This window comes from Python bivittatus, unplaced genomic scaffold (genome assembly GCF_059951505.1).
Source record: "Python bivittatus isolate LINGU-HERP-01145 unplaced genomic scaffold, Pbiv_v1 ctg000220_np1212, whole genome shotgun sequence".
NCBI classification, from domain to species: Eukaryota; Metazoa; Chordata; class Lepidosauria; order Squamata; family Pythonidae; genus Python; species Python bivittatus.
In genome coordinates this window covers 3904492-3929522 of record NW_028277048.1, presented here as the reverse complement: position 1 = coordinate 3929522, position 25031 = coordinate 3904492, and the positions used below count along the sequence as shown (strand labels likewise).

Here is a 25031-nt window from a genome sequence, read left to right as displayed (position 1 = left end):
CTTATTTACCCATCACTTCCATTAAGTTATGACTAGTACCCATATCAGCAGTTATTTGAATGGCTTGCATTATAGCCACTCTTCACACTTCTTTCCCTTTCAACTCAAAAGAAAAAGTTCAGCATCTTGTAGTCCTCGGTCTAGATTTATACAGTCCTTGGTCTATTTTTAAAATCCCTCTGCAATATCAACTCAGACTTCAAAGAAATAATTTATCCTAGCCTATCATGGCAAGGGTGGAGATGGGCAGGGAAAGAGACCAAATGCTGAAGAAAATTACTCTTTAATGAGATGAGTACCCCTGTGTTTATTTCAAGTACCTTTCAGATTCTGCAAAGCATTTTAGACCAAATTATCCAAATGGATCCCACAATGAATAATCTGCTAGGGGGTTCCAGACATTGGTGCAAGATGCTGAAAAATTCACTTTTATAAAGTACCCCTCCCATACACTGATGCTTAAGGATGAAGCTGTTCCAAAACTTTACAGTGCAGTACATGCATTGAGTTTCAAGATCATCACAAGCCAAACCACAATTCAGTCTCTAGAACCTCATGAAGAAATAGCATGCCCCTGCTCACATCAAATATCTGATCCCCTTGCCCCAGCAACACTCAACCTTCTGGGACCTATTTTTGGAAACACACACAGTTGCATCAGAGACTTTAAAACAAAAAAGCATTTTATTCAACAAAAATGCACAAATGCCTGCTCAAACTATAAAAACACAGGAAGCTCTTAATTCATGACCATTATCAGGCTTTTACAACAGCTATATTGTGAACAAACATCAGCTTCAAAAAACCCTATAGACAGAGAGAGAAAGACAGACACCACCCAGCAGACACAGGGGGATGTTTTGTTATCATTTATTTGTGAAGTTAAAAACGAGCGGTAAAAAGTAAAAATTTGAGCATATAATTGTTTGTTCCAATTTCCTCTTGAACAGACAAAAACACGACAGATCAGTCCCAGCAGTGGAGAAATGGAAGGGCAGGGATGGGGTTGTCTGAAACACCAACACCTTTGTCCGAGGAATGTTCCAACTCTAACTAAAAAGCAGAGTGACTTTTCCTTGTAAAGTTTATTTTTAAAACAAAACAGAAAAGAAAAAGAAGTGTTACCCTGAAAACTGAGGTGCGTGTCAGGCAGGATGGGGTCTGGTGGAGGCGGTTTTAGTTGGCTATCTTCTACAGCTGCTGGCTCAACATTAGGATTGGAGATCTGGATTTATTTTAAGAGAGACGTGAAGGCGGCACGGCCAAGATTCCCAGAAGAAACCCAGCAATCAGAGCAAACAGGCCAGTTCCCTTCCCACCCTGCCACTTCCTGCAGCGGCAGCAGCAGCCGCCACCTCTCTCTCCAAAACAAAAGGTTCTCGGAGATGGGGAGGGTCACATTCAGCTCACTGAGCCTGTGGAAAGGAGAAAACACGACAGGAGTCTGTCACTGAAAAAGGAAATGAGAGAAGCTATTTACCCCATGGTTTCAGGTAGGAAACCTGCTTTGCTTTAGGACCCTTGAACATTACTGAATGTTTTTCCAGGTATAGTAATACAATACAGAAATAAAAACAGTACACACAGTAAAGGCGGCAGTGTATGCTTAATATACATGCCATTCTATCTTTCTACCCTATTACTAGCTCATCATTTGGTCTTATCCCAAGCGTCACCACCATTCAATTTAGCAATCAGCTGGGCAGCATGGAAACAAAATGAAACTGGTGTCCTCACGGAACTTCCTGTTCATCACCTGTCCACTGTTTATCAGGGAAACTGTGGAATACTCCAGTCCTCTTGTATTTTATAGGCCTATTTCCCTGGCCAGCCACGGAGACAACAGCTTCTCTCATCCCGAAGAAATGCCATGCAGAACATGAATAAGAAAAGGCCCTCAAGTTGAGAGTTTTGCTTATCTGGCAGCGACCTTCCTTACAGAATATGCTAGTGACATGAGCCTAGCAGTGGCTGGGTGCACTCTGCAATTCTACAAGCATATTCACAGAATTTAGTACAGGAGAAAAAAAAACAGCATACCTGAGAGCTCCTGCTTTCTGTTCTGAAAATAATGATCAAGTTTTCATGGTTGTGAAAATACATTTGTAAAACACATTTCAGGTATTTTGAATAAGAGGAAGGTCAGGCTTCTTCGAACCTTTGTACCAATGGCCAGCAAGGTGTATCTGTAGCCAACATGGGCATACTGGTTTGATCTACATGCAATCTATTCAGGCCTCACTTGGGGGGAAAAGAACCATAGGGTTCTGATTTATCCAAGCACATTACATTAATCCCGCCCATGAGCAAATGCTAGAAATGATGCGCATAGTCACTCTTTTCCTGGTGCAACCTACACTGGCAACTCAGCCTGATGGCAAGAAGGTTACCAATGTGAGCGCCAGTGATACCTTTATTTATTTATATTTATATAGCTGCCCCTCTTGTCAATGGATTGTTGCTGGTGCGAAAGGACAGAAAACTGGGTGCCTTGTGCCCCAGATGAAGTAAAAGTACCAAAATACTAAGCTAAACTCAAAAGTATATGCATAACAACTGCCCAGAGGGAAGAGATTACATCACAGAAGTCGGTTGCTAAGTTAAGCCCCAGACTGCTTCTTCACTCACCTGCTGTCCCTGCTGTGTGGGGGGTGGCACTGGTCCACCAGCACCAGGCGTCTGTCCATAATAGGCAGCTTGTTGTCTGTAGTATTCTGCCCATGCTGCACTATAGTCTGGTTGAGGTCCTGGTGGTGCTGCTGGCCCTGCCCCAGTCGCTACTTGAGCTGCTTCCAAAAAGAAAAGAGGGACTGGCTATCCCGTCCATGCCTATTCAGACATGCACACCCCGCTTGGTTCAATGCAGCTTACTCCCATATAAGAATACACAGAGCAACCAAAAACTTTTGAAGTAGGCATTCCAAACCCAATCCAATTTGCCCTACAAAGCCTTGTCTGTAGGATTCTGTTGTCTCACCTTGCTTCTTATAATACTCCTCCCAGGCTTTTGTGTAGTCCTGCTGGGGGGGAGCTCCAGGCTGCTGGGGCTGCTGGCCTGCAGGACAACAAAGTCAAAGGACAACAGGAGTTGGTCACACACAGCTTTTGACCCCCCAAGAGGCATTTCCCCCTACAGAATCCAGAACTTTAAAAGGAAGGTCTCAGTTGCCCATGGCACTAACTCCCAGCAGAGTCTCGGCAGTCAGCCAAAAATTATGGGTGCAAGAACCAAACAGGAGAGGCTGAAACCTTGAATTATTTCATACTGTGTTTCAGCCCTCTTAGAAGCAACACAAGACAGCTGGAGTTTATCATACTTCTGGAGCTATGGGAGAGATGCTCATCATTTATAAACTTATAACCAGGAATTATCACGTGCAGACATCCACTACCCAGCCTAGGACAAAGCAAGCCTAATGCTGACAAAAATATTGGGGAATCATCAGAATTATCCTGAAAGATGTGCCAACAAATATGGAATAATTAACAAACGTACAAAATCATGCTGCTCCATTAAAAACAAAACACAGATCAAGATCCCCAGTTATTAGGACCAAATTATATTGCTTTGTTTTCTAATGGGCACTTTATCAAAACTTTGCTTGTTCGCAAACAGAGCCTTGAGGTTTGTTGACATTCAAATTAAGTTTTTTCTGGCTAAAACAAATCACCCGATCCCCAGAAATGTTGATAAAGAAAATGAAGAGATTAATAGGCAGAGAAAAATCCTGAGAATCAAGTCATTGCCTACAATCCTAGCAATCAATCCACTAATGTTCTTTTCCAGCAAAAGAGAGGAGAAGCACCTGTAGAGTCAGTTACCCAGTTTTTTGTAGTACTCCTCCCACGCTTTAGTGTAGTCTGACTGTCCGGTGGGGGGTGGCTGGGGAGGCTCTCCTTGCACCGGTGGTGCAGTGGGGGCTGGCGGTGCTCCTGGAACTGGGCCAGGAGGCTGCTGGTAGTAGTGCGAGTAATATGCTGCCCAGGCAGCGTTGGGGTCTGCTGCTGCTGCTGCTTTACCTGGAAACATATGACAGTCTGAACACAAGTCCGGTGATTCCTGAAGCCACAACTGTAGTTTGTAATCCACTCTGATGACTAATAGTGAAGGGGTTGTTAACAACAACAACAAACCCTGACACATACTTACTTGGGTCATGAGGAGCAGGAGGTTGCCACTGTGGGTAGGCATTTCCCCAGCCTTGAGGTGGATATTGAGGTGGTGGTGGTCCCCCAGGGCTGAAAGAAGGTGGGGGGAAATAAATTGGCATGATGGATCAAATATGAGGCTGTAGCAATGGGGATTTCTAAGGAGCAAATGGTTCAAGAAGTCACCCTAGAGAAATAGTACACTGCTTGGAGAAACTGGAGAGCTCTCCCTCCTGCCCCAAGTAGTACAGGATTTCAAACCAACCTCCCTTGCTAAACAGGGAGCTGTATCGTCATTAATCCAATTTGATATCAGTAAGAAAAATAAATTGCCAGTGGCCAATAGAGAGGCAGTTTGGGGTAGTGGTGAAGGTGCTGGGCTACAGAGTGAGAGTTCTAGTCCTCCCTTAGGCATGAAAGCTAATTGGGTGACGCTGGGTCAGTCCCTCTCCCTCTCCCCAAACCCCTTCCCAGGGTTATCGCTGTAAGGCAAATAGGCAGAAGCATTATGCATGGCACCTTGACTTGTACAAAATAAACGCAGGATATAAATCTAGCAATAAACAAACATTAAAAATAAGAATGTTAGCTTCCAGAAGGCAGCTGGGATGTTACTTTTTGAGAACTTTTACCTACAGTAGCTACAAACAGTCAAACTACCAACAGTAGATCATGACAGCAAAGCCATATGAAATGGCAGTTGGTTTTTATGTTTCCATATTAATAGTTCTTTCTAATGCACTGCATGCAGAATAGCTCATGGCCAGAATGGTTGCTGGCACAACGTACCAGCCAAAAGCCAAACCACCCTGTGAAACCTTTTGTACAGATAACAGGCTGTATGTTAGGACACACGGCATAAACCATGCTTCCCTCCCTCAAAAGCACTATTACAGATTTCTTTCTAGGTTCTGATTTCAGCATCTTGGTTACAACCAAAAGACTCCCTGCACTGCAAAGAGATCACAGAAGAAAACAGTACTTACTGAGGGGGTGCACTGGGTGGTCCTTGACTGAAAGGCCCAGGGTTGAAGGGACCCATGGGTGCTGGGCCAGGAGGTCCACCAGGTCCAGGCCCTGGCCCAACTGGGCAGAGGGGACCCTAAGGAAGAAGCATGTAATCTGTTAGTCAGAACTGCCACATCAAAAACGGGAGATTCCTTGTGCAGCTAAAGATGGGTGGTTACCTCAATCTTCTCCTCAATCAGCTGTTTGGCATGATCAATCTGCTGAGGTGAGCCACGAATAATGAATAATTTGAAGTTGGGGTCACCATTGGGTGGTAGCTGCCGAGATATTTCTACAAAGGCTCCTGTCTGCTGATTTATGGCCTTTACATTTTCCCCACCTGAAAAAACAAAGGGAAGGTAGCAGTGGGACATGTGAAAAACAAACAGGAAAGCAGCTGTTCCCCTTGGGACAGTTAAAGAAGAAAGGAGATGCTCACCTCTGCCAATGACCAGACCACATTTGTGCGTAGGTATAGAGAACGTCATCTCTCCTCCTGGAGGCCCCCAGTTGCCCTGCCCTCTGCCCCTACCTCTGCCTCCAGGAGGCATTCCCGAGCCTGGAGGGCCTGGTGGGCCACTCTACAAGAGAAGAACACAATTAACTTGAATGAGGTGGGGAAAGCAGAACAAAATATTGCACTTGAATTTCCAGAAGGGAGGCTCTCACTGTGTGGTCAAATGGCACACTAAAGAATTACAGTAAGCGTGTTACTTTCCTGAATGAGGCAGCTTGATTTTTTACCTGTAGTGTGTTCTGCAAAAAAGTTCTGACATGTTCTAGGACAAGGGTGGGTAATGACCTATGTACCATGGACTGCATGGTGCTCCCTAGAATTTGGTGGGGCCCCCAAAGCCCCTTCCTAAGCTGCTCTGGCAATGTCTGCCAGCCTATAATTTAAAGTAGGGTTCACTTACAATAACAACAATACCGACAATGATAATAAACAAGTGTGCACATATGAAATATTTTGTTTAGAGCTTCGGACAAGGCAGCCATTTGGAATATTCCATCGGAACATTCTGCGTGGGTGTATGGCAACAGGACAAAACTCAGCATGCTTTTGATGCTCTGCACACAACAAAACTGGAAACATCTTGAGTATTTCAGACATTTGGAAACATAGGAACTTGGAATAAGCCCCTGCTCTCTCCCCTGGTCCCTGCTGCTGTATTGGTTAATCTGAAAACTTTTCAGAAAATAAAATAAAGCAATTACAATTGACAACACAATACTATAATCGCAACACTCAGAAGGGCCAAAGCACTTGTAGCTGCCCAGTCTTACTCTAAGGGCAGAACAAAACCAATGTGTTTTGTCTCAAAATCACAACCAAATCTATGGGTCAGCATTTTGTTTTGAGCTCAAAACAGTGGTTTTAAAATCAGAATGCTTTGCATTCTCTTAGCAAAAGTAAAATTCATCTTCTGTTACAATCTCAGTAACAATAAGTAATGATATCAGTAAGTCTACTTGTGCTTCAGTTTGAAAGAATGTAATTTTATCTGCATTTGTAACCACAGCAGGACAAACACAACTCCACCCACTTTTCAGTCAAGCCCCACTGAGAGCAAGGTCCCCAAACCAATTCAAAAGGTCAAGTATGAGTTTCAACTTGAAAAAATAATGTTGCTCAATCCAGTTCTAGGGCATGCTCTTAGTTTGCGAGGCAACAAAGGCTGCTTATTACCCTGTGTCAAATGAAAGTGGAATGGGGCAGAGATTCTTAAACACAGAAAAAAAATCCTTGAAGGAATTATGTTTGAAAATCTGATGAAGTATACCTTTCTCAGTTATATATGACAGAATTAAATATTATAATTAAAAAAACTGTTAAAAACCAAGTTCAAATTAAGTCCCAGAGGTTGTAAAACATCTACTGAAGTTCTGATTATGTATCTTAAGATGCTTTAGTATCTCTCTTTAGTCAAAAGTGAGTGAAAATGTTTTAAAATTATTTACTGAAACAACTTATAAAGCCACCCATTTCACTGAGGTGACTCTAGGTGGTGCACAGAACCTAAAACCAGACCCCCCCCAGTAATTTATAATTTATTTTTAATATTTTATAATAATTTATATAGCAATCTACAAAAACCATAATATGGTAGCCTAATTAATTCTTTGCAATTCTTTTGTTTCCAAGATGAGCTCAGCTCAACCAAATGCCAATTCTAGCACTCTGATGGGTGAGATAAACTCCCAAAGTATGTCATACCCGAAGACTCTGGAGAAGGTCATTGATAATCCTGGCAGCATGTTCACATCTGTCAGGAGGACCCATGATATGGGCAATTTTCTCAGGACCTGTCCCATCATCTGAAATGACAGCCAAAACAAGTTCTACATTCAACTGGAGTTTAAAAATTAAGACTCTTGTCTGTGAACTGGGGGAGGGGGGGTACCAAACATGCATTAACATTCAACAACCATCCATCCAATTAATGATTTCCTCCTCAGCAGCAAAAAAAACCCCTTTAATTTCATGGGAGGAGAACATGTATAGTACACACACATAATCACTAGAAGAAAAGTAGATATGGGGATATACTTTAATTGCCAAAGTCTCAGGTTAGGAAAGACTCCTGTCCAAAATTCAGGAGACCCATTCCAGTCAGTGGAACTAAAACAAACTTGATGGACTCAGATTTTCACATGGGAACTTGCCATGTTTCTACTTAGTCCCAACTTCTTGAGAAACCTGGATTGTGCCAAATTTGTACAAAGGAATAAAAAGTTCTTTAGATTTTCAGTTATGTAAAATGTCTCTTAAGAAATTTTGCCCTAGATCACAACTGAGGAAATGGCATCCCCCAATTTTCAAAAGAGTGCTGCAGAAAATAATTTTGCACAAATAGGAACAAAAGTCAATTTGAATTAGCAACAATAATAATAAGCCAATGAGGATTTGTGTTGAAGAAGCATGGACCGAGAGAGAAGCCATACAAGCATGTGCCTGACATTTTACCATGCAATGTGAATTCAGGCTATGAAGGTGAAGGAGAGATTTGGGCTTCTCACCTTGCTTGAACTGGATCCGAACTCCAGCATCATTCTGTATTTTCTTAATCATCTCTCCACTCCGCCCAATGACCACACCAACAGAATGCCTGGGAACTGGGACCTAAGCAAATTTATAAATATCTTATTAATTACATTTGTATACAGCCAAATCTTCCCAGATTGGTGGCAGTTTATAACAATAAAAATCAATTAAAAAAGAAAAACTGAAGCATCCATATATGTAAACTACACAGAACATTCATCTGATAAAATAAATGCAGCTGGTGACCTATCAGTCACCAAATACCCTCAGGGAAAGCTTTGTTTCCGCCACCTTCTGGAATGGAAGGGGCTAGTTTCACTTCCAGGGGGAGCTGTTCCAAAGTATAGATACCATAACCAAGAAACAGTGTTAAATAAATGAAATAAAATATCGCTTTGAGGAGGGATTAATGCCCAACTGAAGTTATTTTTTCCATTACCCTAGCAAAACACCAAAAATGTTCTTACATCTATTCCTCCACCAATCCTTGAACCATATTCATTCCGATCACCAAAGCCTCCTTGGTCCCTCTCTCGTAAGATGTCCATTACCATTTCACAGGCTTGCTGCAAAGAAAAATTAGCATTAATTTTGGAATGATTTGGAAGATACCATAGAATATTCCATTTAAGAAATGTTAGAATTTCCAGTGAAGAAGGCCTTTGGATATTATCAGGGAAGCTGGGCAATTCTGGGTCACTGGTAGAGTATAGTTGTAAATAACACACAGAGAGAAGATTTTTCAGTGATCTTATGAATTGGAGAAACAAAGATAACAGGAAGGAACAAACTAGAGGGCAAGGACAGAGATTTAGGACAGAACAAACCAGGGAGAGCTTTTAAAAGGTAAGGTAAACTTTATGGAAAGGGAGGGAGTTGTAGGTCAGTGCAGTCCAAGATTCAGTCTCTGAACCCTCCACTGTAAAAGATCCTCGGAACAGGGAAAAGAGATCCAGTCAAAGTCTTTAGTAAGTCACTGTCAATAGGAAGAGGAATTAATGGATTACACAGGGTACTTCATCTGGCCCAGGATAAAGCCATGTATTCATAGGAAGGGATTCAAGAAGAGGCGTTACACAGCATTCAGACTGAGAGAGCAACTGAATGTATGAGTGTGGTGTGACAATCAAAATGCAAAAAGAAAATTGCAATAGTCAAAGAGGAAACCACTGGAACTTTAACTGAAAAGACATTTCATCATGTTATTCAGCAGAGGTGGCATGAAAACATTTAGTAAACTGACCAAATATTGTAAAGTAATAGTTAGCTAAAGCATTAACCTTTTTTAGAACCTGTTACTTGATCCCTGATCTGCTACATATGCCACCTACAAATACAAGCTAATGTATTGATGAACAAGGAACTCCTCTTTTGCTTTTATCAAGCTGTAGTTAAAAAAAAAAGGTAAAACAACTGTAAAAAACAAATCCAATTCTTAATAGCAGTTGTGCTACACAGACAGGCAGTCTAATTTCAACTGTCAGGTACAATACAGAAAGGGTGCTACTTGGTTCTGCTGCAAGCAAATCGAACCATGGGGTAGCTCTGAAAGGAGGATTCTACCTTTGATCATTGCTATGGTATCAGAGATCCCAGCCTTTTTAGAGAGTGATCAGTAGAAAAAAACTTTGATTTGCTCCTGAAGCCTCAAGGCCAAAGGGTAAACTGCCTTCATTCTTCCTAATAAAATACATCTTAATAAAAAGGGAAAAATAAATCTTGCCACCTACAGAGTGACTGGTTGGATGTACATATCTTGAGACAGTAAAGCAAAGATGTTCAAGACCCTTTCCTCTTCAGTGCACTTTCTGGGTAGAACAGCCACAGCTTCCCATTATATCTGAACTGAATAATCATCGTTTTCTAAATCAAATGTAACAGTAAACTGTAATTGGCAGTGTTGAGTTGTGGTCTTTTAATTAAAAAGAACAAAGTGCACAGGCAACCAAAAAGAAATGCCCATATGCTTTAAAAATAAGAGCCTTGAGTGATAGTGTCCACCACAGTAAAGGGAAAAATTAAATTACTCCCAACCCACCCAAACCCAGACTGATGAAATCAATAACCAAAACAAAGAGTATGCCTTACCTGCACTTTGTATGGGTCACCAATTATTCGAAGAGGCTTATCCACATTTGTGTTTTGTGAACCGTCCTGAATTAGAATCATTTTCACTCCAGCCCGCTCCTACATTAAGGGGGAAGCAAGAAGTCAAACAGGTTGCATAGTTATCTAGAATTCCTGTAAGCTTTTTCCCTTACTCAGAACTTAAACCAAGTCAACAGTAGAGGAGGAGGAGGAAGATATGATCATGATGATGATGATATGGCTGATTGTAATACATCAGGCTCACCTGCAACTGTTTAATGGTCTCTCCTCCTTTGCCGATCACCAGGCCTGCTTTCCCAGCTGGGATCATGATTTCCTGTACTGTACCGTTCTGCCCATTGGCATTATCATGGAACTGACCAGGTGGCCCACCACGCCCTCGAGACACAATATCATCAAGCATCATCTTTGCCTTTCTACAAAGAGAAAGAATCAACTCTGAATGTTGACAATTTACAAGATTCTCAGCCTTTCCTCTCTGATAACAAAAGTTTGAAATGGAATTCCCAGCAATACTTTCTAGCCTGAAAACATCTACAAATCAGCATGTTCTATGTTTGTTTCACAGCTTCATGCTTAACGGCTAACAGAATTCATTCCAGTTGCAAACATAATCACTTTATTTTTGCTGGCCAGCTATGAACTTGCATTTTGCATTTATTTCAGTTTTATCCCTGCTTCTTTAGCAAGTACAGATGTGCTGTAACTGTAATATTCAATGAAGATTTTAGTCCCATTTCTCATGCCACCCTAGCAAAACATTAGCCTTAAGTAAAGTGCTTCTCTACATGCAAGACCAAAGTTAGCAGCCATTTGTGCCTTTCAGGTGCTGCATGCTCAAATTATTATTATTTCTTCCTCCTGAAAGGGAGCCTTCTTGATTAAAAACACAGCTCTATTTACAAAACAAATTCCTGAATTAAATTGTTAAAAGAACAGGAGGGACATAAAACTGGGCCAGTTCAAACAGAAGTTGGCGTAACAAAAAAATTAACAACAGGGAGCAAAACAGCTTTTTCAATAAAAGAGATGCCTCTGAAAACACTGACAAAGACCAAAAACCACTCACTGCACAGATTCTGGTGATCCTGTCAGAGAGACACTTCGCTCTGGTAGTCCTCCACTGTCTGCAGGGGAAGGAAAAGCCATCAAAAGACAGTTGTCAACTTCTTTCCATATCAATATATTTTCCCAAAGAGTTTGAGCCTTCCTCCAAACATGTATCACCAAAGGGGCTGGGACAGGTCTATAAAACACAGCTTGCACTCTCTACAAACAGGGTTCTGGATGTAATTGACTAGTTTGGTATTACGAGGAAGCAGCACTCAGAGAGAAAATGTAGGAGATTACAAGTCTTAATAGCTGAAAAATCTACTACATAATTACAGGTAGTTTCCATGTTACACAAGAGCTGATTTATCTGACTGTGAGCAAGGAATAGAAAACACAGTGGTTCCCATGTTTATGTATGCACAAACATGATGGCCAACCTACACAAAAGTCAACTTGACAAGTGGTCTAAGAACAGAAGGGTATTTAAGGCTGTACTAAGTCAGTCCTCAGTGAAAAAAGGTTTCTGGCTGTACTCTGTAAGAACACGATGCATATGCTCCCATTTTGACAATAAGTTTTTTTTTCTAAGGATTTGTACATCATAGTAAGCCATAATGTAGCTGATCTGATTTTGGTTTAGCACTGATGTGGAAACAGGTATCATGGTTCATAAACCATGGTTTATGACTTAGCATGTGTGAAGCCAGCAAACTGGCTTATGCAACCAACTGTGATTAAGCAAACCATAAATTAGCACAAGGCAGGGAAATCTGTGTGACTGAAGACTCAAGTGATCCTTGAGAAATAAAAATAGGCACATCACAGTTAACCACCACCTCCAAAACCCAGCCATTCCCACATCTATGATGGGGCTCCACCCATTTTGGAGACTTCAGTTCCTTCCCTCCAAATGTTAAGTACAACTTTCAGCCATCTAAAGGTGGCCTGCTCCTGGCAATATGTGAATCTAATCACAAAGTGCATCAGTGTACCAGTTATAATACTGACATTGGAATTTCCTGCTGGTCTTCCACTGAAGGTTGCCCAGCTTTCCAGCCTAGATGAGACTGGATGATAGCAATGCTTTCCCAAGCTTTAAAACAAGGGCAACCCATAGCCTGTGTGCAGCCTCTGAACATTCTTTTTTCAGCCCCCTGAAACTGCACCAGCAATTTTTAATGACAAACAGGCATACTTTCCCACCTATTTTCAGCATAAACATACCTGAAGCTCTCCCATGACACCAAAAAATAACATTCTCTGGTCCTACTGATTGTATTTACTTCCTGATCCAAACTCATTTGATGAGCTCCACCGCTGAGTCCCAGTCAGAGATGCTATTAGTTCATGGCCCTACCTACTAACACTCCTCTGGCTGTCCAAAGGAAAAGTAAAAATGTAGCCCCAATCCAGTGTATGGTTGCTTGCCATAGCCCCAAGCTAACAATAGCTTTAGTTGTTACATCTATCCATCTTCAGGTATAGGCGTGAAAAGGAACAAATGGACACTTGTGTTACATTATGTTTAACCGTATCCTGACTTATTCTCTGTGCAGTTTAACAAAAAGGACGAATGTTAAGAAACATGCTTTCGAGATGTCTGAAAGATTTTATACTAGTAGTAAACTTGGATAAGTTTTGTATTTTCTCATGAGGATCAAAGAGAGGTAAGATGAAACGAGTGCTTAATGTTACTACTTAAAACTTTAGGAACAAACTAGATTAACAGTTAGTTATGGTTTATGTTGCTATTTATAAGAACTATGCAATGCTTTGGATTTGATTCCCAAAAATTGCTTTGAAGTAGAGGTAATGAGAGGAACATTTCAACATTTCTGTAACTCTTCAAAGCAACCATATCTTTTCGCAGAATCACATGGCAGCTGCATAATTCTGGGAAAAACTACAGTGGCTTTAAATAATAGTAGTCAGGTGCTGTTTGTGTTAACTGCAAGCTTTTTCCCCCCCAAGTTATTTCTGAAGTACTGCATGGCTCTACTATTTTCACAAATATTTATAGTTGCATGACCCTACTGCTTAATTATGTGCACACTGATGTACATGGCATAGATTCTGGAAATAAACCTTCAGAAATTTATATAATCAATGTTCATGACCTCTGATTGGTTTGAAATATGTCATTATCATAAATGAGACTCAGAGGAAACACTTTTTGTACATTCTATAAACACTGCAGCTGCAAGTCCTTCTTTGATTGATGGGGAATGAGACACCAGCAGAGCTAAAGGATAACATGGAATTAATCTTCCTGCACTTGTGGCTCTAAACCTGGAAGTGCTAACCAAATCCACTTTATAGTCTGCTCTATGTTTCACACCCACCTGGTGAGATCTGTACTTTGCATCCAGAGTCCTGCTGTATTTTGTTAATCTGCTCGCCACCTCTTCCTATGACTGTAAAGCAAGGAGAATAATGCTGAGAAAATCTTAAGATAAAAGTAGAAATGTTATCTTCTAGCAGATAGGCTTAAATATAACACATTTTTTCATCCTTCCTCACAAGGGATAGGAAGCTTTCTGACTTATTGGAAAAGCAGGTAGATCTTCAGCAGAAACAGACAAGCCCAATGTAAATATATTCCTATTCTAATTAGGTATATAACTTTTTCACTGTACAAACTGCATTAACACATCTAAACTCAAGGCTACATTGTGTGCATGGAAAAGTAGTCGAGAATTATTCCAAGATTCCTTCAATTTCACCATTTACAGAAGGAATAAAGGAGGGTAAGTGCTTCTCCTAAATGCACAATTCAAACAATAGGAATTGAAATAATGGTCTTGGAGGCAATAGAAAAAAGATAAGTTACAAGAACCAGAAAAGTACCTCAGCACCCATTCAGACAACTTCTAGCTTTCAGAGCTTGAATGCCAGGCCAATTTAAAGCTAGGGCATTTGAACAAATTGCCTACTGGGAACCAATTCTCTCTTGCTTAGTTAAAACTCTGCTTCAGGCAGTGTTTTGCAGCCACCATTCCTTCTGGCAAAGGGTATCTATAACCACTCACAGAAAGTTGATGAATCCAAAGCCAAGGCCACAAGCAATCCAACAAGGAATTCTGACTGCCTGCTGCAGTCCTAACCTGAGTGTCCAGAGTGAATCTGTACTGTTGATTGACAACACCCCCCTCCCCGCAATTCCTGCTATGATGGGAAATGCGTACACGACATCTACCTCAAGTTCTCCTTAGAAACTAGCCCTCGCCATTTAATGAACGTAGAACTGGCTGAGACTTTGTAGAACAGAATACCCACCCGGCATTGCTGGAGCAATCTTCCACACACAGCTCTGAGCGTACAAGGAAACACAAATGCCTGTCATCTCTCAAAAAACCCCACACAAACAGGGCTACAAAGAAACAAACCTGCCTGAGCCTTCCCTGTTGGAAGCTCAGCCAAGTGGCATCGAGAAGCCAAAGCAGCACTGGTTAGTAAAGGTGAAATAGCAGTCTTTCAACTATGGCAACAGCATGTTTCTCTGCTCCCTGTCTAATACTCACTGAGTCCCACCATGCCATCAGGTACTCTGTACTCTTCAGTCACTGTAGACCTGCAAGGAAAACGGTCAGCAGCTTAAAGTAAGGAGTGGGAGAGTTACAGAAATGGATCTGGGGTTCACCAGCATCCATCAAGAAACAAAAAATGGAGAGCTTTCCTCCTCCCAAAAGGGCAGACAGGAAGGTGGCTGAACAATTAAGCACCGCTTTGTGGAAATCACCATGTGCCGGTGCAAAATGCACCAGCACTGCCTGGCAGGACTCATGAGCAACTAAGTGGCCCAGAGACCACTCCAGCAGCATTTGCAAACAAGGCTCTTCAGACAAAAGTTTCAGAAACAAAAGCTATGAAACTGAAGCTACACAAAGACTTGTAATATCTCAGTCATGGCCAAGGAGCACAACGCTTCACTATCTAACAAGGCATCCATGTGCCTGGAATGACTGGTCATCCAATTCACGTCTCTCACAAATCTGGATGCTGACCTCCACCTAACAAAAGCAGCCTTCTCTCTTTGGGGCATGGAAATGCTGCCCCCTCAGAGGCAATCTGAACCCACAAACTCAACCCTGAAGATTGGTTGAACCATTTCAGCTCAAATACTGATGGAGAAAGAAAAAAAAGACACATAACTAAGTTACCTTGAGGGAGGATGGATCGGTCCAAGCTGAGGTGGTGGAGGCATGGCTGGAAAGGAAAGGAAGAGTCTCATTATAAATTCACACACTAAAAAGCAAGCTGTAAGTCAGCCATTGGCAACTCTAAGATCATTTTAAGGATAGTCCCTGCAAAACACAAAATTTATCTTTCTCAAACCAACTGATAAAACCTTTCTCAAAAACGTAGTTTATATCTTATCCCACTTTTTAGCATCAATGTGAAAAGGAATATGAATTTGTATGTAATTAATACAGATCTTCCCCCAGCTCTTAAATAAATACATTGTACTTACGTTCTGGCTGGGGAGCCATTTTTTTGCTCTCTGGCTGATCTATTAAAAAAACAAAAAGAAAAGAAAATGGATCTAAATTCTTTTCAAGAATTAAAACAATCTCCTTTCTCTTCTGCTATTCAAAATGAAGCTTCAAGACTGCAACTACACAGAATTTCATAGGCTACAACGGACTGTAGCATTCACATGACTTTATCAACCAGGGATAAGGAAATGGAGAGAAGCTAACCATCTCTCTGGGTGGATCAGATAATTTCAGAAGATGCAGCTTGAAGGGGATGTCCCTGCCCAATGGCAAAAGCCCAGTCCTTGATGACATTTATGTTTTTCTCATGACTGAGAAAACTGATACAGGCTACTGTATCATCAAGAATAAAGCGTTCTTATGCAGGTTGTCATAAGGAGTCAGCACACCCACTTCTCTGCAGGTTGAAGCAGTGAGTCCTGGCTCTGCATATGCCCTCGCATGGAGAAGCTTCAGTTCCCCTGCACTGTTTTCCATCTAGAATACCTGCATGTGTGGATGTGCCTGCTTCCCTTCTGGGGACTGTACAGGGTAGCCAAAACAGAGCTATGCTGGAGCATCTTCCAGCAGTTTTGGTAATCTCATCTTTTCAGCATCTATTCCTTACAGAAAGTAGAAGGATGGATCTTGCCAATGAAACAGGGGCTTTGGGAAAGATGTGAAGAGGGACTTTACAGAAGGCTCCATGGACCAAACGCAGCAGCCTGCTGGGCTGGAAACTCCTTATCCCAAATCTCCTTATTTTGTCTAGCCTCCATCCATTTTTATGGAATCTTTGCCTAAATCTGCTGCACAAAGCATGGAATGTATGGGCATCTCCACATCCTTTTATCTATGTCTCGAGCAACTGGTAAGGCTCAATAACTGTTTAAAGGAAGGGACCAAACTATAGGTGGTCCTCATATAATGACTACCTGGACAGCGAACATCTGAATTTAAAACGGCACTGAACAAGTAGTACTTCCAACTGGTCCTTGTATTTAAGTTGATTGCAGCATCCCTGTGGTCATATGATTGCCATCTGTGACCTTCTTTGCCAGCTTCCTACAAGCAAAGTCAATGGGGGAGCTGGGAGGAGGTCACAAATGGCGACCATGTGACATCCTCACTTAACAACCTACAATTATTTGCTTAATGGCAACCAGAAATGCCAGAATTTCTGTCCAATTACCATTGTTAAGTGAGGACTACCTCTATTTATTTAAATTTATTAGCTGCCCACCTCCAATAGACTCTGCCCTACTCAGAGTAGGCACACAGTACCTCCATCTTCTAGTTGTCTCTTCTGACCACCAAATCCAAAATCAGGTGTAGTGTTATTCACAGTTGTGGCTGAATCACCCCCAATTTTTGCTGCTATCTAAAAGCAAAATTGACACTATGATTACAACAGAATAAGCCATAAACCATGGAAAGAATTAGAAATAAAATTGCTAACACAAAAGTATTTGAAGCACAAGAAATTTCAAGTCATTAAATGTATCTCAAATCTGTTTACTGAATAAAAATACAAAGGGGCTTAAATTAAATTAAGTTGACAAAACTTGACACAATGATTCAAGCTTTAGACTTTTACTGTAAAGTACATACTTTACATGGCCCTGCTAACACAATTAGAAATTTAACTAGGCAGCAACATTTTATACATTGACTGGCATCAGGCATTCTTGGTTGCTAGGCCAGACCCTCCCTCAGTTTCTTTCCTCCCCACCTTATTTGACCCTGTAGTGAGGATGATTTTCCTACAGACATACTCTTACCTAGATCCATTCCTGCCCCCAGTTCTCCCATTCCCTTCCCATTTTTGGCTGACTGCATCTGCTATCGCCTTTTTAGCTTTTACACTGTTGCATGGGTACTAAAGAGATTGAAAAGAAGGCAAGGACCAATCACCTGCTGTAATAGTGGTTGAAGAAGAGATAAGTAAATTCTCCTACTGTTTGGCAGAGTGAATGGCCTGAACCCATCCAACACTGCAGCCATATTTTTTAAAAGAGAAAAGGTGTGGCTTCCAATAAAGGTATTAAAAGGACCTGCAGTTCAGAATATTGTGTTGCTGTTGAGCTAAGCAGCTGAAGTTCAGGTTGGTAGGAGAAAGATAACATAAAACAGTAAGAATTTTTCAAAGAAACAAAAAGGATAGTGGACACTCAAGACTGGGAAGGGAAAGTTCACAGAATAGGCTCTGTGGATGTAGACTCTCAACATTTTTATAGTATGGCATTTTATTGTACGCTGATGTCAGAAACATCAAGGCATTTGGTTGGACAACTACAGGAACAGAATGCATGATTAAAAAGGCTTCTAGTCTAATGCAGCTCTTAAGATGCTCCTGCTTCTTTTTTCATGTTTTATTGAAGTGATTAAAATAAATATCAATAATGCCCACTAGGGAAGTTTACTAAAGATTTTTGGGTCTCAGCTCTTCTGGGATGGATTTTTTTTTGGTTAAAATGACTCTGCTTGAAATAAATGAGAATCACTATATTTTGCCAGCAGAGTGTCCAATTGTGTGTGATCCACACAGATTGCCTTGTTCCTTCTAGACTAAATTGATAGAGGTTATCTTTCATCTTTAAAGGAATTGAGATGTTAAAGACATTCATTCATTCATTCATTCATTCATTCATTCATTCATTCATTCATTCATTCATTCATTCCACCTATATTGATGAATCTGGAATAATTCTTGGCTTCTCTCATATATGTCCCTATGGGTAATGGGTAACACCTGATTCCAAAACTTTTTAAACACATTTTGTAAAAATGGAAATGACTCAAATGTACCATCATGAACATAACTGCTAACTGAGCCTTGCTCTACTTATTAACATGGAGATGGGAGACCTGGTAACTGACTTCTTTATAAGTAGAACAACAATGAACAACGAGAAAATATGAAGGTGACAGAATACTACTAATTTAAACGTACATGATGGTTTGTCTACTAACATATGAGGAAATCTGTGAAATATCCACAACCATTTATTGAACTGTAGCTGTACTAGTTTCTAGTAACTTCATGAATATGAAGATCATTGTGCTAAGATCATTCCAATTTTAATCTTGAAAACAATGACTAAATAATTGTTTTAATATGCACCTTCTAAACAATGAAATCTTAACTTTCTCTCAGTACAGAATACCATATATTCAGATTATGTAAGCACAAATAATGGTTTTCTACTATATATGATTATAGAATCTTCCTGAGCAGTTATTTAAATTAAACTTACCGCACATTGCTAGGAATGAGTCTTGTTAGTGGCAGAGCAAATTTCATAAAAGTATTCTTCCTGGGGAAGTACACTAGATGTTGACATTTTAAACACCAAATTTAGAAACGACCCTGACTTATGCTTCAGTTCTAATATAACTGTTGTGTTACTACTTAGTATGACTAATTGCAATGTGTCTTGTCTGGGTATTGGCTATGGATAATATTTTAAGACCAATGATTCTGCAAGAAGGGATGCATATTGAAAACATTTTTTACTGATTTTTACTTTATGAATTATTTTTATCGCAAATGAAGGAACTGCAACAACATGCTACAATAGAGTTTAGTTCAGTTCTAGGATCATAGTAATTCATTCTTAATCTCCAGATTTTCTCTCCTTTAGCAGTTTGCCATCCTGTGCCTCTGAGCTCAGTCACTCCTTCCTAAATAGTATGAAGGGTTCTGCTGAGGTAGGTTATTTAGGATCTCCCCTCCTCTGGCCAAATGTCTGACATCAACAAGATCCAGTAGTAGATCTTGAGTTTTCTGATGCTCCTCTTAGCCATGGAAGATACTTTTAGGATTCAGAGGCATAAGAAATCTACATGTAAAATTTTGCTACTTAAAATCTGGATGCTATTTCTGTCACAGTTTTATGAAATGTTATACCAAATATTTATGTGTATATATAGATTGTTGCAACAGCTACATTCTAGTGGGTAGCTTTAATGTCATAATGAGATCAAAACTGAAAAGATTAAATGAAGCAGGGGAGGAAAAAAATCAGCAAGGCTTTCATTTTTTGATCACCAAAACAATCTAATCAGAGTTCAGAAAACCAAAGTTCAGAATTAGCTGTATTCAGAAAATAGAGGTTACATATTTTTTTAGCTCACAGCACATACTTAAGGAATGATCAAACATATTAAGAAATACTGAAAGCTAAAAATATGGAATTTTTCATATTGTTCATCGATTCAAATGAAGTGCTTATTAGGAATAATAAAAATTATTCTCTAACTGGGTAAATATATAAGAGACAAACCAATGATACAGAAAATCTTTCATTACAACTGAGTACTTAGTTGTAATTGGTTGGTCTTATCAAGTAGGAGAAGATCTGCTTTGCTTTCAAGCTAATGCTTTCCCTTCCCTAGAAAAATGGAAACATCTTTCCTCTGGTTTTTAATCATTTAACAGATATAGCATTAATTTTACTGTTAGTGTAATCTGTATTTTTAAACTTTATATTCTTTTGTTTTACATTTTGTTAGCTGTCTTGAATGCTCACCAGAACAGAAAGATAGGGTATAACAAAGTAGAAAGAAAAGTGATTTGCTGTCTAAGTAGTTAAAAAAAAAAGTATCAGAAATCTTTATTAACAAATGAAGTAGTGATCAACACAATTTAACTGCATCAGCATATAAGTAACACAAGGAATCAAAAGAATAAACAGACCATGAGAATATAAAGAGCTAACAGAATCTAGTGCACCCAGCAGAAAGGCAAGGTGGGAGGTAGAATAGACCACAAACCCTGAATACAAAGGTTCAAAGAAAAATTTTAATATAAACAGAACCTAGTACCAATTGACCCTAATGCCAAAAACATTGAAGAGCAATGAACCATTTTTGTATATGTTCCCTATTTTCTAAGCATGTATTCACTACAGAAAAACACAGCATCAATTGGAATACAAAAAAAAAAAAAAGGACAGTTGGATTTACAACTAGCCAATTACAATGGATATGCAAATGGAACTAATATGACAGATGTTGAAGGGGAAATGTTAACCCCACATGGAAGGCTACCCAGGATAAAGAATTCTGACATGTACTGGTCTTGTTCAGATGTCCACCAACCCATGATTTGATGTTATATGAGTGAACCCTGTGATTGCGAACTAAATCCTCCTTTGGGCACTTACAATTTAGGTACAAACATAGCTTGCTGTTTATATCCGAGCCATACAGATTATGGTTCATCAATACATTAGAAGCAATAGGATATAGAATCCAGAACTACAGACTTGTTTGTTCATGTTAAACTACTATTTGGTACTATATTTCTGACAGATCTCACTGTAACCTCAAAAATAGCAGCAAGCCCAAAATAAAGACCAGACTATGTTGAATTCTTAACTAAGATTGTAGTAGTAAAAAAAGTAAACTGAACAAAGGATACCTAGAGGGCAGAGTCTGAAACAAGGAAGTTGGCAAACTACTTCAAAGGACAAAACAGAAGAAAAAAGTTGCACTGATTTCATACCTTAGCAGTAATGAATTAGAACAATGAAACCTGATAAGAAATATGCAGACAGAAAAGGAAAATGTGATAATAGGAATGCAAATTCCAAAGTGTAATGAACAATATCTTCTTCAAGAAAGGAATTATAAAAAATCCTAAAACCTAAATTTCATAAAGATGATTAAATAAGAATAAAGTTATTATCAGACTCAGTAATTCTAGAATGATTGAGGTAGCATGTTCAAAACTGATGGCCAAATGTTTATACATTAATTGAACATATTATATTGACATTAACAGAGACTGAAAACTTCTACTATAAAAACCTATGGAATTCAGGCTATTTCCTACAACCCACTAATATGCCATTAATTTCAATATGTCTTCTTGAAATTCAGCTAAATCAGGATTTAATTCAATATCTAGTTGGATAGATCCCTGAAACACAAGCCCTTTCCTCTTCTATAAAGAAAATCCAAAGAATTTAAATGTGTTGTGTTTATATTGCACCCTACAGACTTTTTTTTTTTCTTTAAAGAATGCTGGGAAACAGACATTCAAAAGATTAGAGTTTGCTTTTTTGGCCATATCCAACCATAACTGATGACTGGGTCTGATTTTTATTGCTCTATGGTTTGTTCCAGCAATAGTTAAATAAATGAAATTCATATCTGGGCTTAATCAGTGCACAGTTTAGGAAAATATTGTAATCACATTAACTGTACTATAATCCTGGAATAAAGTACTAATACTTTCCATCCTAAGAAAACAATGGCACAGGGCACAATAACCTATTTGGTATAAAATGTCCACATTCCCAAGAAAGGAACATCTAAAATAGTAATATCATTCCAACAGCATTGAGAACTGTTTTTTTTTTTACACATTTTTTAATTAAACAGCACACTGATAGGCAAGCTAATTAATCTTCAACAGTTCTGAATGGCTCTCTCATATCTCATTTACCTCAGAAGATAAATTTATCTTACTTTTTAAATTCAAGTATTTATTGAAGAAATGTTACCCTCTTGAAGAATAATTTTTTAGATAGAAAATTAGGATAGAATTTTGAAAGTCTGTAGATCAATTCAGAAGATCAACCCAAACATTCCTAAACAGTTACCAGTTGCTACTCACTTAAAAAAAAATGTAGACAAACATTTTTATATCTAAATGTAAAGTGAAATAATTTCTGTAAGGCCCTAAGCAACAGTGACTGACATAGAGCTTTAGAGACAATCCCAAGCTAATTTTTCTCCCTCTGGCTAATCTTTCTTTAACAGGGCTGTAATGATCATGACCTATCCCTGGTATTCTGTGTTTCTTGAAGAACAATTAAGGGATAAAATAATTCTTCAAATACTCCACAGTGTCTCTTTCCTTCCTTCTTAGAACAAGCAGCACAGAAAACAATCATCTAGTAACAATATGCTCTGCAGTGGGAACTTTGATTCAAAAGACACTGTACAGAAGGAATCCCTTAATACTATACAGTAGTAAGCAGAAACTTCAGCATACAGTTGTTTCAAGAATAAAACTGGCTTTAAATGAAGCTTGGACTTTTCATAAAATCAGTTTTCTCCCCTTGAACTACTGTATTTCTCTTAAAATATCAGTTTTCTTCCTTTGCCATTAAAAGCTACAGTTCATCTATAGATACACCAGAACATGATAAAAAAAAAAAGTGTAGAGCGCTAAGGTAATAATGTAAACTGAACTAGTTCAGGCTACACATGAAAATTATATTTTTTAATGTTCCACAAATAAGCTATCCACATAAAATGTTTTGTGTAAATAAAAGCAAAAACCACCCAAACTTCCCTGTGCAAAAAAATGAGGCATGAAGGGTTAACACAGGGTCTTCCTGAGTGTGCTCGCTTTTCTACTTGCAAATATGTGTTAGGAAAAAAACAGTTAAATGGATAGAAAAGTAATAAAAGACTATTACAAGAACAATAGCAGCAAGACTTACTCCCATCACTTATCCTTTGCAATAAATGGAAAGAAACTGGAAGCTTTAGCTGCTGGTTTGTACTGCATCCAAATTCAGCAAATTGGGATGTTGATTTGAGGGCAACTTTGCTGCACTTGGATGAAAAGTCAAAGAATTGCATTAAATACTATAACCAGAAGCTTCTAATTTCCTTCTCTCCTATAGAAAGCAAAAAAAAAACTTTGGTTCATCAAAAACCATTACTACATCTTCGACCTTGCATAAGTTGGGTATGCACTAGGAGACGCTCTATCTCTACCCTTTCTTCTTAAAAAGACTGTATACTGTACTCTAGATTGCAGGTAGAGTAATATTTTATTGTCCTGTTTAAAAAGCACATGATGTAAATAGAGGATTAGCACATAGTGGGCAATGTTGAAACTAAAACAGTTCTTCCTATTCTATTTTTTTTTTAAATTGGAAATACAATTTCAACTCTTCTGCTTCTCTAATTGGTAAAATTCATTATCTTATCTCTTTCTGAGGCATGCACACATCCAAGGCAGCAAGCAAACAGTACTAGACTAGACTACCATTTCAGGGTACACAGTGGATATTTTTAGGGGCTGGCCCAGGGCATTAAAAGTGAACTAGCACATCCTGGAAAGCTATGTTAAGAATGAATTTCTAATATATTAAAATATAGACAGCTTTCTGGTGCTGGTCCAATACCAAGAAGCAGTTTAAAATACTGATCTCTCCTGCCACGTGAAATGGTGCAGCCCATGAGTGCAGCACCATCCAGACTAAGTGGCCTGAGAACCACCCTTCATGTGATAAAGATCAGGAGGAGCCTGCGGACCACTCTGCTACCTTTGGATTGGCAAATTAAAAAAAAAAAAAGAGCAAGGTAATCTCTTCACTTTCAACTGAAGGAAATACCGTTTTCTACTCCTATTTGCCCGGCTTGGTTTGCTAGACAGAGACTCAGAAATGACCCACGTGCGCTGGATTTCCACTTCCTTTAAAGTAACCTTCCCGCAGGTACAAACCAATTCCTCGCCCGACGCTCTTCGCTTTCTGCCACCCTGTGGACGAAGGCGCCTCCCCCCTTCCCACGGCGCGTCAAGTGGCACAGTCCAGAACTCTGGTCACCTCAGGAGTCGACTACCTCAGCCTACGGCCCACACAGAGCCGCCGATCTCCAGCTTCCACACAGCACAAGGCCTTTTCCGGGGCAGCCGGGGAGGGATGCAATGCTCCTTGCCCTCAATTGCCCTCCTTCTTCTCCTCCTCCTCCCGCGCGATCGGGTCTCCACTTCCCATCCACTTCAGCTCCTCACCTGCCGGGCGCGCTGTACCGCATCGGCGAAGGCGTCCTTACGGATCCCGCCGGGTCCGGGACCCGCCGCTCCCCCAGCCTGTCCGGCTCCGACAGAACTGCCTCCTCCGGCTTGATTTGGAGGTCCAGCAGCCCCGGTTCCTCCACCCGCCCCCGGCGGCCCAGCAGAAGGTGGTGGAGGACCGCCGGTGGTATAGTCCGACATGGCGGCAGAGATGAACGCGGCGGCAACGAGGGCTCAACGCGGGAACCAGGCCGAACGCTCTCCCCCTTTCACACGCACACGCACGCCCGCACTGCACGCCGGGAGCACAAGAGGCGGGACTCCATGCCATTATCCCGCCTCCTTGGTAGCCAGTCATCCGCGGGATCGGGATGAGTGACAGCGCAGAAAAGCCACTCAATATAAAGGGAAACAGGCGGCCTGG

General features: G+C 40.1%; 1 protein-coding gene across 3 annotated transcripts; it reads right to left on the bottom strand.

Moving 5' to 3' along the window:
* Nucleotides 1-665: 665 nt before the first annotated feature.
* KHSRP (KH-type splicing regulatory protein) lies at nt 666-24906 on the bottom strand. Of its 3 annotated transcripts, none has more exons than XM_088137675.1 (20): nt 24605-24906; nt 17125-17221; nt 15837-15875; nt 15526-15571; nt 14887-14936; nt 13708-13779; nt 11382-11439; nt 10557-10728; nt 10292-10390; nt 8671-8769; nt 8179-8281; nt 7376-7476; nt 5597-5738; nt 5337-5497; nt 5136-5251; nt 4151-4239; nt 3823-4020; nt 2978-3055; nt 2629-2786; nt 666-1450 (listed from the first exon to the last, which is right to left on the bottom strand). In XM_088137675.1, the coding sequence occupies exons 1-20, from the start codon at nt 24806-24808 to the stop codon at nt 1448-1450; spliced, it is 2085 nt and encodes a 694-aa protein (XP_087993801.1). In that variant the 5' UTR covers nt 24809-24906; the 3' UTR covers nt 666-1447. The 3 variants fall into 3 exon arrangements, with proteins under 3 accessions (XP_087993801.1, XP_007423950.1, XP_087993800.1); XM_007423888.4 differs by having other exon boundaries at nt 666-1415; XM_088137674.1 differs by lacking the exon at nt 666-1450 and adding an exon at nt 1458-2062.
* Between the last annotated feature and the right edge of the window lie 125 nt (nt 24907-25031).